The sequence below is a fragment of the Dendropsophus ebraccatus genome, chromosome 10 (assembly GCF_027789765.1).
Source record: "Dendropsophus ebraccatus isolate aDenEbr1 chromosome 10, aDenEbr1.pat, whole genome shotgun sequence".
Classification (NCBI taxonomy): domain Eukaryota; kingdom Metazoa; phylum Chordata; class Amphibia; order Anura; family Hylidae; genus Dendropsophus; species Dendropsophus ebraccatus.
The window spans coordinates 74,445,628-74,463,978 of record NC_091463.1 but is presented as its reverse complement, the minus strand read 5'-3'; the positions used below and the strand labels follow the sequence as shown (position 1 = coordinate 74,463,978).

At 44.3% G+C, this 18,351-nt stretch overlaps 1 protein-coding gene across 1 annotated transcript in view; it reads left to right on the top strand.

The window, feature by feature from the left end:
• LOC138765651 (gap junction delta-2 protein-like) overlaps positions 1-17,947 on the top strand; it is a 29,553-nt gene extending 11,606 nt beyond the window's left edge. The window contains exon 2 of the mRNA XM_069942607.1: positions 17,116-17,947. Coding sequence (XP_069798708.1) covers positions 17,116-17,947 — 832 coding nt within the window. The remainder of the gene's footprint in view (positions 1-17,115) is intronic.
• Positions 17,948-18,351: the final 404 nt, after the last annotated feature.

Genomic DNA, 18,351 nt, shown 5'->3' with positions numbered 1-18,351 from the left:
TATTTACCTTTAAATTTAACTTTTTTCTAATTTTGGGGGATTTGGGGGATAACCAATTACCAGTTTCCCATAGAGTTTTGGTCTCAACATACAATGGTCGTGCTGGAACCAATTAATATTGTATGTTGAGGGACCACTGTACATGGGTATTTTTCCTTACCATTGCATCTTCATATGGTGACTACATCCCAAATTTAAGACCTTCGCTAGACATCATTTATCTTTTTTCTGGTTGTCCCATGGACACTAACCAACGCAATATATGTGCACCATATGTGCACCTAAAAAATTGCAGTATATGGTAAGCTGTATCGTATTATTATTATCTATGTATGATTGATGTTATAAATGGATGCGTTTCCTCCGAGCTTATGCGTGTATAAACCTCCTCACTGCATCTGGCTTGATAGGCTGATTGAAATGAAACTATAAAGCATTGCGAGTGGTTTCTCTCCACATCCTCCATTTTAATTTCTGCCTTTCGCGAGGCCGGATCTGGCTTTACTGGTGATTAATCATCGGCATGCCAATACCGGGACGTCCAATTAGTCCAATCCATTAAGGGAACTTAATTAAGAAAAAATGATTACACAGAGGAGGTAAACGCTGCCTTCAGATGTCCGGGACAATGGAAAAGTCACAATGATGATTCCGCTTTAATGGATTCACCTGCTTTACTCATCTATTGAACACCCCTGCATATTTTCATTGACATGATGTCATGGACAGATAGGTTAGGTTTTTGTCCCACGATGGCTAACCACAGCGCACCAAGGAGGAGTATGTGAGATGTGAACATTTACTATGCTTTACATTACATGTGATGCTGCAGCATATTACAGACAGTAGAAAGGAGGTCCAGCGCCACAAGGATCAAGAGCAATTCTATCTATATTCGTTGCATCTTAAAGCTACACACATGGGAAAACGGACTAAAACATCAACAGGTTTTGGGCTTTGGTAGCAGCTAGAGATGAGCGAATTTACAGGACAAACAAAGCGAATCACTTCCTTAGCTCGGCAGTCTGCTTATCAGCCGGCTGCCTTTAAAGTCTGTGCTGCTTCGCCTCAGGGGCCTGGAAAAGCTGGATCCAGTCCTGGGAGAAGTTCCCCAGAACTGGCTCCAGCCTTTCCAGGCACCCACGGTGGAACAGCACAGAGCGTCATGGACGTCAAAATCAGCAGGCTGATAAGCAGGTTGCCGAACTTACAAAGTGTTTTGCTTCGTTTGTACTGTAAATTTGCTCATCTCTAGTAGCAGCTCTTCGTTGCTATAAGGAAGGGCTACTAGAAAAGACCAAAACACCGTTTTCCTATGTCTGAATGGAAGGGCTATACTAGCAAAGCCCAAAATGTTTTGGCTTATTCATTCTATCTATCTATCTATCTATCTATCTATCTATCTATCTATCTATCTATCTATCTCCTATCTATCTATCTATCTATCTATCTATCTATCTATCTATCTATCTCCTATCTATCTATCTATCTATCTATCTATCTATCTATCTCCTATCTATCTATCTATCTATCTATCTATCTATCTATCTCCTATCTATCTATCTATCTCTCTATCTATCTATCTATCTATCTTTCTATATCTATATGGAGCTTTTAGATACAACTAATTCAGACTAAAATCCTTTTTTTGCCTTGTGATGCCAGACTTCGTTTCTTCGTATGTACACTTCAAGGGGTAGTCCACTGCCACTCCGTGTGAACAAGGGTAAGCTGGACATCTACGTGTTTGCGGTTTATGTCAGACAATAGACTACTGCAATAAATTAAAAAGCATAACATGAAGCTTTAGGGCCCCAGCTTGAAAATCTGTCACAGGGGTCTCACCTTCCATGGGCTATTTATAATACTCGCCTGGATGCAAGTTCTCTAAAGTAATGCCCCTATCCACAAACCAATATGGTCACTATGATAGACACTAACGCACAGCTTCTTGCTACATAGACAGCAGAGGGCCTCTGTGCGGATCAGTAGATGGATCCTTTTTCGTCAGATAACTGATCCAGTGTTGACCCAGAGAGCTTCCTAAAAAAAACCTCTAGGATCCTCCTTAAAGTAGCCGTGAGCTTAGCTTTCATCCAAATGCTCATTCAGCCGACAATGTCTTTCAATTCACCAAACTGGGCAAATATAATACTTCTGTACAGGGGCGTAGCTAGGATTCACAGGGCCCCATAGCAAAAAATTTTAGAGATACCTGCTTTACTGCTCATGCACTGATAACCTCTGACCTCTGCACATTTTTTTACTTGGTTGCCAGCTGGAGAACAGAAGTCAAGGCTTATCAGTGCAGTAAAGCAGAGATCTCTGTCTTCTGCTTGTTAACCCTTTTTTGTGTTACAGCATGTAAGTAAACATTGGGTCACTTACACACTGCAGTACATAAGGGATTAGGCAGAAGGACCCATACTCTTTCCTTTTCTCCCGGGCCCCCCTCCTGCACGGGCCCCATAGCAACTGACTACCCTGCCTCTATGGTAGCTACGCCACTGCTTCTGTATTATACTACCTGTTCATTTAAAAAAAATTAAAACCTGCATATTCACTTTCCCTGCTGCTGTCATGTCTCCCGATCCCCACTGCTGTCCTGTTCTTCCTGCTTTTTAGGGTACAAACACACAGACCGTATACGCAGCAGATACGCAGCAGATCTGCAGCAGATTTGATGGTGCAGATTTGATGCTGTGTTCAGTTATTTAGATCTAATCTGCTGTATCGCAGCAGAAAATACGCTGCGTATACGGTGTGTGTGTTTGTACCCTTATCGAGTTTTATGATGATAGAAACGGCCTACTTATCCCAGTGATTGGCTGACCAGATGAAACATCATCAGAAGGAGGAAGAACAGAACGGCAGTGGGGACCAGAAGACTTGATAGCGACAGAATCGGGGAGGAAGAGGGAAGGTGATTATGCCAGAGAGGTATTATATTTTTTAACCCTTTAATAACTTTCTAATATCGCTAATATACATCAATCCATCAGTAATTATGTGTCCTTCTTATTGGATATAGTAGAAAAAAAGCCTTATCATCTTCCTTTATGAATGGCACGTATTACATTAGGGGTGATGCTACAGATTTTGCACTGGAGCCCAGAACCTTCATTTTGTGCATCTGAATTTGCCCTCTTTCCTGCAGAACCCATGAGCTGCTATACTGTATGTATAATAAGAGCACATCTGTCCCTAAAATCCACAGATCGTGGCGCCTGTATTTTAATTACCCTGGATATAGTGTCATTCTTAAAGGGGCCTAAAAACTAGGTCTAAACTGATGAAAAATTTGAAAATAAAAAAGAACAAGCATTTCTGAACTGTATAAGGGATATAGACTTCCCCCCATAGGCCTGCATTGCTTTGTTAACCTGTTGCCCTTGTTTACACCCTACTAAGGTACTGGCCAGTGGCGTAGCTACAGTGAAGGCAGGGAAGGCGACTGCTATGGGGCCCCTGCATGAAGGGGGCCCGAGGAAGCCTGACCTGCCTTCATGGTAGGTACCCCGCTCCCCCAGGGGTCCAGAGAGGAAGAGGGACCCCCACTGCACTGTTCAGCCCCCTCATTGTAGTGCCGGGTGAGCGGGCTGAACAGAGGAGCAGGACCTGCCAGACGGCACAGGAGAGGGATGAAGGACCTTTGGGTCACATGACCCAAAGGTCCTCAATACCTATGTGAAGGATTTATGGGGCCCCATACAGTTTTTTGCTATGGGGCCCCATGAATCCTAGCTACGCCCCTGGTACTGGCAAATGGGCTTTACTAAAGGGGATGATTATGGGCAAGGAGCATTGGTAGAAACGCTCCTTCGGCCAATAATCGTCCCATGTAAAAGTGACAGTGATCAGTGACAGTGGTCGCAACGTTTGTACTGCGGAAAAATATATCGCTATTGGCCACATATCTGCATACCTCCCAAATTTTGCAAAGAGCAAAGAGGGACATGTGCGCCGCGGTCCCCATAGCCACGCCCCCATAGTGACCCTCCATAGCCACGCCCCCATAGCGACCCTCCATAGCCACGCCCCCATAGCAACCCTCCATAGCCACTCCCCTACAGTCACCACATGCTGCTGACTGCATAGTGCCCTATACAGTATCCAATCCCCCCAAAAATGCCCTATATAGTATCCAATTGCCCCATTATAGTGCCCCACATAGTATCCAATCCCCCCAATAGTGCCCACATAGTATCCAATCCCCCTATATAGTGCCACACATAGTATCCAATCCCCCATATAGTGCCCCACATAGTAGCCAATCCCCCGTATAGTGCCCCACATAGTATCCAATGCCTCATATAGTGCCCCACATAGAAGCCAATCCCCATATAGTGCCCCACATAGTAGCCAATGCCCCCATATAGTGCCCCACATAGTAGCTAATCCCCCCCTATAGTGCCCCACATAGTATCCAATGCCCCCATATAGTGCCCCACATAGTATCAAATGCCTCATATAGTGCCCCACATAGTAGCCAGTGCCCCACATAGTAGCCAATGCCCCCATATAGTGCCCCACATAGTAGCCAACCCCATATAGTGCCCCACATTGTAGCCAATCCCCCCATATAGTGCCCCACATAGTAGCCAATCCCCCCATATAGTGCCCCACATAGTAGCCAATCCCCCCATATAGTGCCCCACATAGTAGCCAATCCCCATATAGTGCCCCACACAGTAGCCAATCCCCATATAGTGCCCCACATAGTAGCCAATCCCTCCATATAGTGCCCCACATAGTAGCCAATCCCCCATAGAGTGCCCCACATAGTAGCAAATGCCCCATGTAGTGCCCACATAGTAGCCAATGCCCCCATATATGTCCCACATAGTAGCCAATCCCCCATATAGCGCCCCACATAGTAGCCAATGCCCCATATAGTGCCCACATAGTAGCCAATGCCCCCATATAGTGCCCCACATAGTAGCGAATCCCCCATATAGTGCCCCACATAGTAGCCAATCCCCCATAGAGTGCCCCACATAGTAGCCAATGCCCCATATAGTGCCCCACATAGTAGCCAATGCCCCATATAGTGCCCACATAGTAGCCAATGCCCCCATATATGCCCCACATAGTAGACAATGCCCCATATAGTGCCCCACATAGTAGCCAATCCCCCATATAGCACCCCACATAGTAGCCAATGCCCCATATAGTGCCCACATAGTAGCCAATGCCCCCATATATGCCCCACATAGTATCCAATCCCCCAGATAGTGCCCCACAAAGTAGCCAATCCCCCATATAGTAGTCAATCCCCCATATAGCGCCCCACATAGTAGCCAATCCCCCCATTTGTGTGGCCCGACTAGAAAAACAATAAACCAGTAACTCACCTGTCCGCCGGTCCCAGCAGCTCCTGTCCCGGCAGACCGCGCACTCCTGTCATCCTCCGGGGCGGGCAGCGGGGTACAGAGACACTGACTGTGCCAGAAGTAATTCATGACAGAGGCTGCAGGTCACTTCCGGCACAGTCAGTGTCTCTGTACCCTGCTGCCCGCTCCGGAGGATGACAGAAGTGCGCGCTCTGCCGGAAGAGGAGCTGCTGGGACCGGCGGACAGGTGAGTTACTGGTTTATTGTTTTTTTCGGTGGGGCCACATATAATGCGGGACACTGGGTGCTGTTCCGGGACCGTGGGACAGCACCCCGAAAACGGGACTGTCCCGCGGAATCCGGGACAGTTGGGAGCTATGTATCTGCCTGTGTAAACAGGGGATGTGCGGCCAATAGCAATACATTTAAATGGCTGCACGAGCAATACAGCAATACTTAATTCATCGTGCTTTCTAGAGGCACTGCAAACAAGTCCTTGCACGGCCCCATATCGGGCTGTGAAAAAGGACCCTTAGCCTACAAGCAAGGGGGATTGTGGGAAAGTGTGTGCACTGTTGCACAGCAAAATAAGGATCACAGTTTAGAGAGAAAACCAGAGAGTGATTAAATCTATTGATTAAAAAAAAAAAAAAAAAAAACAGTACAGGGGTGAAGGGTACTTTACTTAAAAAAAAAATTGTATGTGTGATTTTAACTACTTTGTTCTTTAGCACAACAACTTCAGGACAGAGGCTGAATTAAGGTGCGCCAAGTATCACCTCATCCCGAAGAACTAACAATGTGCAGAAGGGTCCTATTCCACGGGCCGATGATCGTTGACCGAGGGCTGCAGGGACATCGTTACCGATGTCCTTGCAGCATACATTACCTGTCAGTTCTTCTCCTCCGCTCTGTCTTCCTCCCTGGGTCCTGCGCGCTCTATCTTCAGAATGGCCTGTCAGCTGACAGGCCACTCAGCCAATCACAGGCCGCGGCGGTCCTGGCCTGTGATTTGCTAAGCGCTCTGTCAGCTGACAGGCCATTCTGAAGCCAGAGTGTGCAGGACCCAGGGAGGAAGACAGAGCGGAGGAGAAGACCTGCAGGTAATGTATGCTGTGCTTTTTCAAATCGTCGGTCGCCCGCCGTGCACCGCTATTCCACCGTAGCGATATGCGGTGGGGGAACGATGATTTTAGGTCTGGCCCTAAATGAACGATCAGCCGATGACACGATCATCGGCTGATCGTTCTCTCTATTCTACTGAGCGATAATCAGCCACATCGGGCCGAATGGGGCCGATTCGGACAATTATCGTTCCTGTGGAATAGGGCCCATAGGGTAATATTACAGAAAGCAATTTTCAGCCGTACTTGGCTGATTACCGGCTGTTTGGGGCGATAATCGTTTTGTGTAATAGTTCATCTTTTAAATCAACTATAAGCCAACATACTCAATGTAGGCTGATCTATGATTTAAAGCATGACCTAAAATCCCAACAAGGACAGTGACAGTTTGTTGGCCATTGCTCCATGAAATAAGAGTGGCAGCAGCAGACCGCCACTATCTCCTATGGACTACCCAGACGGGCAGCCTCTCTAGCAGCTACACCCCCCCTCCCAGCAATTCAGTCGATGGAAGCCACTAGTGGGTTTATCCTGTACCTACTAGCTACATACTGTCTGCCACATCTCACCCAAGTTATAAGATTTTCCAAGCAAACTGAAAACTTTCTTTGCTGCCTTTCTTTCCGCTAAAAGAATTTAAAAAAAAAACATACTTACCTTATTGTCTTAATGTAAGAAGAGGCAGAAGGGAAGTTTTCCCCCAAAAACTTTTTTTATTAGTGAATTCTACTTACCCTAGCTAGGTTTTATTAGTCTGGATTCTGAGCTAGGGATTCCTATGCTGAGCACATCCTTGGGCTCTCTATGTGGATTTCTTTATGTAGTATTACTATATAAGTGATACTGTCACCTCCTTTAAGGCCCGTTCACACTACGGAATTGTCAGTTCACGTGAGTTCTTTGAGGGGAGAGTGGAGGCGCTCAAGCCCTCCAATTCAAGCAGATAGCAAGCAGAATTTGGTGCCAAGTTCGCGTATGGGGGTTCCGCACGGAATTTCGGCGCTGATTCCATAGTGTAATCTCGCTTCATTTCATCAGTTAACAGTGTTGACTTGGCGGGGCTTCATGGCAATTAGGCCCCCATCTCCCGGCTGGGCAGAGGGCCCAACTGCAGTGAAGCTCCGCCTAGGTGACACAGTCTACCAATGAAATAAAGCTATTTTAGATTTATATTTTTATATCAAATAGGCAGGATCTAAGCTTGTGGATGGTGTGGAGAACCAAGTAAGGAGGGGGTTATAGTATCACAATAATCTTCTATTTATTTTCTGCACATTATGGCTGATAGACACATACTATAGAGAAGCTCTCCACTAGTGGATGCCGTGATAGCAGACATTGTTTTCTGCTCAGTGCTCGGGATCCACGATGGTACACGAGAGGTGGTGGCACTTGCTAACAATAGCTATTACAGTATCTCATTAACACCTTGAAGGCAGCACCTAGTGCTAGAAGTCGCACCATGTGCTGGCACCTTTACAAGATGCTGAGGATGACCCAGTCACAGCTTATGCCGTTCTTGTGATTAACCTCTTCATGTGACATGCCATGTGTATGTAGAAGGCTAGATTTCTAAAATATACGGCCTACAATGTAGACTAGGGATGGGGAACCTTTGGCCCTCCAGTTGCTGCAAAACTTCAATTCCCATCATGCCTGGACAGCCGAAGCTAAAGCTTTGGCTGTCCAGGCTTCATATGAATTGTAGTTTTGCAGCAGCTGGAGGGCCGAAGGTTTCCCATCCCTGATGTAGACTTTCAAGCTCTCTTGTATCTTATGTAGCAGGAGGTCTGGGGGTATCTGGGGCTGTGTGTGGGCACCTGTGGAAGGCCATCTGGGGGACGTCTAACAGAGAAGCAAAGTATGGGGTCACCTATGGCTGGCCATCAAGAGGCATCTTTGTCAGACACTTTGTATGGGGGGCATTTGTGACGGCTAAGGGTGCTATTCCACAGGCCGATGGGGGCCCGATCAATAATGTAAACTAGCGGCAAACTGCTATTCCATGGCCCAATAATTGTTTAGTGAGGGCTGCAAGGACATCGTTACCGATGTCCTTGCAGCCCTTGTTTTAAAACACCATACATTGCCTAGCATGTTGCAGGTCTTCTCCTGCGCTCCTTCCTCCCAGTCCCGCACGCAGCAGTAGCTTCGGTGTGGTCTGTCTGAGCTGACAGACCGCTCAGCCAATCACTGGCTGCGGCGGTCCTGGCCAGTGACTGGCTGAGCGGTCTGCGCACGGGACTGGGAGGAAGAAGGAGAGCAGGAGAAGCCCTGCAACATGTTTACGTAATATTTGGTGCTTTTGAAATCGTCGATCGCCCGCCGCACATCGCTATTCCACGTAGCGATGCGCGGTCGGTGCCCGATGATTTTAGGTTGGAACCTAAATGAACGATCAGCCGATGACACAATCATCGGCTGGATGTTTTCTCTATTCCACGGAGCGATAATACGATTCGGACGATTATCGCTCTGTGTAATAGTACCCTAAGGCCATTGTCAGGATCTGGAACAATAGACCAGACCTGGCACAATTTTTTTATATTCGAATGAATAAATTTTGCAACTACAGCTTCAAAAAACAATCCATGGCAGATGATATCTACATAACACAGTTATTACATTTAAGAATAAAATACTTTAAATCCATTATAATCTATCGGTCCAGCTCTAATCTGTTTTCCACCAATTATGTAATCCATGAACTAAGCCTTGCTGTTTATTAGGTCAAGGGCCAGTATTATGAACACCAACGTCCCGATTGTTGTAGGCCAGGACGTTATATTGGACCGCTTTTTGAGCATTGCAACCTTGTAGTCACCTTTAAAAAATGTTGTCCTCCACCTCCTGCTAACATGGATGGGTTACAGCTGAATGTGTATAGTGTGTGGATTCAGCAAGGCTTGGTTTGTTAGGAATTGCTGGCACTTCAGCTTAAGATGAGCCTGTTTTTGCTGTGGTGGCATCTTAAATCTCCTGGGCTCAAGGTAATCTATAACCGAGCCTCCAGCTATCATGCGTCATCTATACTAGCATTCACTTCTTCTAGTATTTTTCCCTTGAGGATGAATGGGTGCTAGTATCTGCTTTGTGATGGAAAATTCCTTATAATCTTCAGGGTACTTTTCCTTGGCCATTGGCACCCTGAGAGGCATAGTCATAGTGTCAGTGGCTAAACCAGTTGAGGAAGGCTTGATGCCGAAACGTCCAGTCATATGTATTCTGATGATTTTTCTACAATAAAATATTTTTGAAGCATGATATGGTGAGTGCCGAGAATGGACTTTTGAAGTGGCTAAACCATTGTCGCTGGTACTATCTTTACCAACTAGAGATGAGTTCCATAGGATGTATCCATGTTTTCCCAGGCGCCCTTGGGCTACATTCAATGTCTTCAGCCACCGGTATTCAAATGTTGACCAATCGGACTTGAGCAACTTATCTCTAGTATCAGCCTATACAGAAAAGTTTTGTTTTTCGTTGCCTCTTCCCAAAAATAAAAGGCTAATTAATAAAGTATATATACCCCAAAATGGTGCCATTATAAAAATACAGCTCCTCCCGCAAAAAACAAACCCTCAATGGAAAAATAAAGTTATGGCTGTGAATGTAAGGATGAAAATAGGACTTCCCTTTAAGTACTAGATTCCCTTTAAGGTGCGCTCTTCTGACACTGTTATAGGGTTACCATATATAAGAAGCACTGCGGAATTTGTTGGTGCTGTACAAATAAATATTATTATCATTATTATTATTATTATTATTAATGAAGCAAGAAGATAAGATATGAATTCACATGAACCGTCATTTTTCAGAAAATATTTGACCTTCATAGTTGATTCTAAAACTTACCAGAGTTATTATTTGCAGTGAAGAAACACTATTAGACATCAGCTGTTTGCTGCATCTTTGTGCAAGTTTCTCCAGGCCTGTGGAAGAAGAGAGGAACATCCCACTAGGGCATTGTGTACTTTGTGCCATTGTTTGCGTGAGTGCATGTCTAGAGCCCTGTGGTGCGGTCTGGCACATGTGCGACCAGCCTTTCCATCTGCTCTAGCTGCACGCAGACCATTGCTCTCTGCATGACAGAACTGCAGATCATGGCCTAATATTCCAGCTATTTTATTATATATGAGACACATCAAAGCCCCATCTGTTGTGTACTGTTTGTACTTTGGCTTGTAAGCTGTGGGAGCCCGTGGTGATGGTGTTTATCCTACACACTTTTTGCACAGAATGTCGCCCTATTACACTCAGCATAAGAGTACAACATGTATCCAATAAATTTCCTATATAGTCTATATAGTATCAGGGTTAGTCTGAGTGTATCAGGGCCTGACCCTGACTAAATTTGTATGTGGGCTAAATTAACATTGTAATAGACACAGACGTACATAGCCATGCCACTAAGTAGTCATTTGTGTCCACCCATGTGTGTCGCCACATATATATTAAAATGGGGGAAAAGGTGCTTTCTCCCCAGTATCTGTTTTGCTCTGTTAAAGTGGTTATCCATCAAAAATCTTTTTCTTTCAGATGAACTGGTTTCAGAAAGTTATATAGATTTGTAATTTACTTCTATTTCAAAAATCTCAAGTCTTTCAGTACTTATCAGCTGCCGTATGTTGTGCAGTAAGTGGCGTTTTCTTTTCAGTCTGACACAGTGCTCTCTGCTGCCACCTTTGTCCGAGACAGGAACTGACAAAACACAGTAATCACTGAACTCAAGGAAATTAGTAAAAAAAAATGAAGTACTTAAGAGTCTCCACTGATGCCCCCAAAAAATTAATTATGCAAAACAAGAGTCCGTGGAGCCTCAATTGCGAATCTCAAATTACAGGAATAGCCAGATATCCCTAGCCTGTTGCCACGGGGTGCCTCCATGATGGGGAGAGCACCACACCACCCTGATAGATAGCCCCAAAAGTCCCACTCGGTTGCGAGTATTGGAACATAAATAGGGAAATAACTGTCCAGAGCAGGAGAGGTTTTCTATTGGGTTTTTCTACTGCTCTGGACAGTTCCTGTCTTGGACAGAGGTGGCAGCACTAGAGCACTGTGTCAGCCTGAAAAGAAAACACCACTTCCTGCAGGACATACAGCAGCTGATAAGTACTAGAAGACTGGAGATTTTTAAATAGAAGTAAATTACAAATCTATATAACTTTCTGAAACCAGTTGATTTGAAAGAAAAAGATGTTCACTGGACAACCCCTTTAATATATATGAACAGTATGATATATATTAATTTTTGCCAACATTTATTGTATTGCTTTATTATGTTATGTATGTGGCTGCGGTGGCTGTGTGGATTAGTAACAAGGTGCTGGGGAATTCTGCCCTTGTGTGCCATGCAGATGATAGATGGTAGCAGAGGCTAACATTGGAGACAAGGACAAGAGCTGGGCTGAGCATGTGACTGATCCTGAGTCCATATATATATATATATATATATATATATATATATATATATATGTATATATCACATAACAACAGGCCAGGGTTCTTACTAGTGTGTAATGGGTAGAGTACGTCATAAGGGTAAAGGGACTGTGTATAGTGAGAGATCTGGTAACCAGAGTTCCTAGACTGTTGTTGTACAACATGTCAATTCTTCCAGAGGAATTCAGATCCGTGGCAAAAATTTTTGTGTTGCAGAAATCCCATTGAACTCTATAGGATTCGCCGGAAATGGAAATGATTCAGTGTCCTAGGTTTTACTGTGTATTCTTTACACAACGATTTTGAACAGACTTTATTTGATACTCAAAACAATGGCCGTTATTTAGCATACTTTGGCTTTATTTAGGTTTGGGTTGAACGATGACCGCTTTCAATGCCCTTTTGGGTGTGGCGTTTATTAAAGGTCCATTGAATTTTGTTAAAAAGATGGTGAAAGGACGGCCCAATAACAAAACTAAAAAAATCTGTGTGTGGACCACATAAAATAACGGACGTCATTGCCGAAAATACATCTGCTGTTAAAGGTCATGAACAGCCGTGTCAAATGACGTCCGTTATTCAATACGTTATGTGTATTGGGTGTCCGTCATTCCATTGACTTCAATGCAGATAATTCGGTAATAACAGACATTATTTGACATTTATTTAGCGGCCGCCTTTTCTCTTTTCTCCTAATGGGCCCTTATAGGTAAAAACAGTGGACTGTCATAGCAAGCAGCCATTGGATAAATACATATGTGCAGGAGCAGACTACCTTCTGCTTAACCCCTTATATACTGCAGTGTGTAAGTGACCCAAAGTTCAGAAGACAAGGAGATATCTGCTTTACTCCTTATGCACTGATAACCCCTGACCTCTACACAGAGCTCTGCACATTTTCCCTTACTACTTGATTGCGCAGCTGGAGAACAGAAGTCAGAGGTTATCAGTGCAGTGAAGCAGAGATCTCTGTCTTTTGCTTGTTAACCCTTATTTTGTGTTGCAGTGTGTAAGTAAACATTTGGTCACTTACACACTGCAGTACATAAGGGGTTAAGTAGAAGGATACACGCTCTTACCTTCTCTCCTGGGCCCCTCTCCTGCCTGGGCCCCATAGCCACTGCCTACCCTGCCTCTATTGTAGCTACGCCACTGGTGGCATTGCCTATATTCCAGTGTATATACACATAGCCGCCATGAACCTATAGAATTAAAAACACCACTAACACGAAATAAACATTTTTATAGACGCTCCTGTCCATGAGGTTATGGATCAGCTCTTAAGACATCTGAGCTGATCTTGTATCACCCACACTCACAACTCCCCCCATCATCCTCCGTCCAGCCTCTCCTACTCCCATTCCCATCAGGTATCGCTGTGTACTACTCTAGCACAAATGAGACGTGACATGAAAGCTTCTTCTAATATCTGGAGATCTCATCAAGCAGACACCGACATATGTGCTGGGTCTAACAACATCTGGAGAGGACGCCGCGCTTATTCATTTATAAAACAATAGAACCAGCTCTGTGATTTCCACCTCATTTACCACCGTCTCTTGTTTCTTAATCTAGGTATATATTCTCCTGGTTACCGAACAGCACATATTACTAGATCACTGTGTACAGGGGGATATCTATGAGGACAGGACCTACACTAAAATTGCTATCATATCCTGTATAGCTTCATATTTAGCTGTTTGGCCAATTACTACAGAAATCCATATAACCATTTAGAATGCACTATAAATAATGGTATTGATATATCAGATTTTATTGTCTAGAACAGGGGTAGGGAATCTTGTCTCTCCAGCTGTTGCAAAACTACAACTCCCATCATGTCTGGACAGCCTAAGCTTTAGCTTTGGCTGTCCAGGCATGATGGGAGTTGTAGTTTTACAACAACTGGTCAGTCAAAATTCCTTACCACTGGTCTAGAAGCACCAACCATAGAGACATGTTACAACACTGCCATAAGGCTACCTACATCCACCACTAGGTGGAGTTTATTGCATATAGTGTACAGCTTCACCACTGCCATAGCCATAACACTACCTACATCCACCACTAGGGGGAGCTTATTGCAGACAGTGTACAGCTTCACCACTGCCATAGCCATAACACTACCTACATCCACCACTAGGTGGAGTTTATTGCATATAGCGTACAGCTACACCACTGCCATAGCCATAACACTACCTACATCCACCACTAGGTGGAGCTTATTGCAGATAGTGTACAGCTTCACCACTGCCATAGCCATAACACTTCCTACATCCACCACTAGGTGGAGCTTATTGCAGACAGTGTACAGCTACACCACTGCCATAGCCATAACACTACCTACATCCACCACTAGGTGGAGCTTATTGCAGATAGTGTACCGCTTCACCACTGCCATAGCCATAACACTACCTACATCCACCACTAGGTGGAGCTTATTGCAGACAGTGTACAGCTTCACCACTGCCATAGCCATAACACTACCTACATCCACCACTAGGTGGAGCTTATTGCAGATAGTGTACAGCTTCACCACTGCCATAGCCATAACACTACCTGCACCTATCACTAGGGGAGCTTACTGCATAGAGGTGCACTTCTGCCATAACACTGCCATAATACTTATGCTACTAATATATCCACCAAGGGAGACATGTACACCACTGCTATAACACTACTTGCATCCACCACTAGGGGTGCTCACTGCATACAGGTACACCACTGCCATCTCAAGTCTTCCCATACTTATCAGCTGCTGTGTGTCCTGAAGGAAATGTTTTCTTTTCAGTGCTCTCTACTGACATCTCTGGCCGTGACAGGAACTGTCCAGAACAGAAGAGGGTTTTCTATGGGGATTTGCTACTGCTCTGGACACTTCCTGACACAGACAGAGGTGGCAGCAGAGAGCACTGTGTTAGACTGAAAAGTAAACGACATTTCCTTCAGGACATACAGCAGCTGATAAGTATGGAAATTAAATAGAAATAAATTACAAATCTATGTAACTTTCTGAAAAGATTTTTATTGGATAACCCCTTTAAAGTCAATGGAATTTTATTACAGGACACATCCAAACGGGCCAGTGTCAGTGTTGAGCTAAAATAACGTCTTACAGCCTACATTGCAATGTCAGCCGTAGGAACATGCCAAACAACGGCCATTGTTAGTACGTTGTGGGGACATAGCCTTAATATCATGCATATAAGAGGCCTGGGTAAGGATTTTTGTTGTCAGACTGTTACTGCAACCCATCATAGCTCCATTGTTGCGCCAGTCAGACTAAAAGGTACAATCCAATGTGACAACCAAGTTATCGCGGGTGGGATAGCTGAAAACGCTGCACGCTTGTCCTATGGCTATGGCAGCATCACAAGCTGTCACTAAGTATCCTTCTGTTGCCCGCGCTTTTTCACATGTTGCTTCGCGGAGAATGTCATCCTCCCAGACGGCACACGCTCCTTGCACTCCCATGATCTGCACTGAATTAGCCTAATGATACAGCAAGGGTTAATAACGCTGGTAAAGCTACCAAAAGGGAAAGGGAGATATAAGCTCATCTGTTGTAAGACGTGGACAGATAAATCATTCAGTTCAGTTTAAACATGTCGGCGTGGTTTTACGTCGGGGATTATTTCAAGATTTTAATCAAATTAACAATTAAAATGACAAAGCGATTGTACGGTACATTGTGCTCCTCACCAGGAAGTATGAGGGTGCATGATAATGATACATTCTGTCTAAATAATGTCATTTTATGCAGATTTAGACTTGACTTGTTTATTCAGTTCTACTTGTACATGTATTATAGTCCCCCCTGGTACGTCTACCTAATCCAAACCTGAGAGTAGAAAACACTCCGAATATACCTTCCTATCTATATTACTAGACTCCTTTAAATGTCCAGATTTTAGGTAATAAAAATGTTGGCGAGTATGGATATAGAGGATATAAGATAGAAATTTTCACTCAAACATAACTTTTGATATGTTGCTGCCAATGGTGAGACTAACAATTCCTTCCATACTTTTAATTATCTATTCAGTCTCCTTCCCCCAGTTCTGAGCTGCTGCTTTCTGCTGGAAACACAAAAATCTGTGTGTTAACCTTCTGAGACAGCTGATGTTAACAAGTCTGACTGTTTTTATCTGCAACATTGTAGCTTCTTTGTAATGCTGGGAGGATAAATCACGGGGAGTTCATCAGCAACAAAGAAGGTACAATGTTGCAGATAAAGCCTGCCAGGGATTTGTTTACATCAGCTGTCTCAGAAGGGAGGGGGAGGAGTGGGGGAATGAGAGGGACACTCACACACAGAATATTGTGTCTCCAGCAAAGAGCAGCAGCTCAGAACCAGGGGAAGGGGACTGAATAGATAATATCAAGTATGGAGGTAATTGTTAGTCTCACCATGGACAGCAATATATGAAAAGTTAAGTTAGTGGCATACCCCTTTAAACAGTGCTAGATTAACGTTTTGCATATTATTGGGGAGGAAAATAGCCGGTGCCTAAATATTACCACCAGCGCATAATAATTGTATCATACAGTTCCTATTAATACTGCCATTTAGTGCTAATATAGTGCCCCAGTGCCCAAATAATAACACTACATAGTTCCTAGTAACATGACATAGTCTTAGGAGAATTGCCCCTTTGTGCGCATGCGGTGTCTTAAAATATCAGTATACAGGCAATAGTAGGTATGGTAATCTATGATATATAACATATGTCCAACTGCAGGACGGCCCCGTCCATTGTGTTCTTTTCATTACTCTTATAACTTCCTAATAACATTTCTGTTTTTGGGCTAGACTTGACATTTGTGTAGTGATGTCGGTTTAGATGGCTCCTGGTTATCTGAATAATTTATATTTGCAACCATTATACATGATTTTTTTTTTAACCCAATAGTTCTATGTTATTCGGGGGGGGGGGGGGGGGAATACAGACTTTTAGTCATTTGCATGATTGTAATGCTACGTAAACGTGTTATAACACCTATTGATTACTTTTCGTTGCCTGTGTTGTATCTGGTTTAGGTGTCAATTATTATTATTATTTTTTTTAAATGTAATAATGTCGTTAGAGATCTTATTTGTGGGTGGGGAGCACAAAAGGCTACCCTTGCCTACCAAGCCAAGATTATTGTAGAGTTTGGGTATGCTATTTCATGTATGTTGAGCACTCAATGTCTCCTTCTTTTCCCGGTAGGATTCTGCTGACTGTAGTGGTCATTTTCCGCATATTAATTGTGGCTATCGTTGGCGAGACGGTCTACGAAGACGAGCAGACAATGTTCATGTGCAACACTCTTCAGCCTGGCTGTAACCAAGCCTGCTACGATCGAGCTTTCCCAATCTCCCACATCCGGTACTGGGTCTTCCAGATAATCCTCGTGTGCACGCCCAGCCTCTGCTTTATTACATACTCTGTCCATCAGTCCGCAAAGCAGAGAGACCGGAGATATTCCTTCCTCTACCCCTTACTAGAGAAGGAACTGCCAAGAGAAAACAGGCGAATGAAGAACATCAATGGGATCCTAATGCAGAACCCAGACCTGTCGTCCAAAGATGAACCAGACTGCTTAGAAGTCAAAGAGATCCCAAATACACCCAAGAAAGCAGCGAAAAGCCCCAAGGTGAAACGTCAAGAGGGGATATCCCGCTTCTACATCATTCAGGTCTTCTTTAGGAATGCTTTAGAGATTGGCTTCCTGGCCGGACAATACTTCCTTTACGGCTTCAGTGTGCCACCCATCTTTGAGTGTGACCGCTACCCTTGCGTCAAGGAGGTAGAGTGCTATGTGTCTCGACCAACCGAGAAGACAGTCTTCCTGGTCTTCATGTTCGCCGTCAGTGGCATCTGTGTCCTTCTTAACTTAGCCGAGCTAAACCACCTTGGGTGGCGAAAGATTAAGACGGCCATGAGGGGAGTACAGGCTCGCAGGAAGTCAGTGTGTGAGGTGCGTAAAAAGGAGCCATCCACCCTGGCTCAAGTGCCAACGCTGGGGAGGACACAGTCCAGTGAGTCAGCTTATGTTTGACCCCATGTGTGGTCATGCCAATGATTTAGAGATTTTCTCTATACTATAGAGAATGTAATTGGAAAACAGTTATGGCAGAGAATGGTGTCAGTCTTCCAACCACCAGTGGAGACCCTCAAAACTATGTTAGCGGCCTGTCAATAATTTTGGCTGCTGGCTTTCATGGGAAGCAAAGTTTCGATTTAGTGGGGGAGGATGGGGTGGGATGTGTGTAAAGGGTGGGAGATGAATCTATGGACAATTGCTTTTTTTACGACAACTTTGGGCCTGTAAATTGAAGAGTTTTGCTCAGTATTATTATATTCTGCAACTTATCTTGTTTTTATAATGCCAGCCACATACGGACTGATAAGATGGCGAGTGGTATACATGTATCCTCCAGGGTGTGTATAAATATAGAAAAT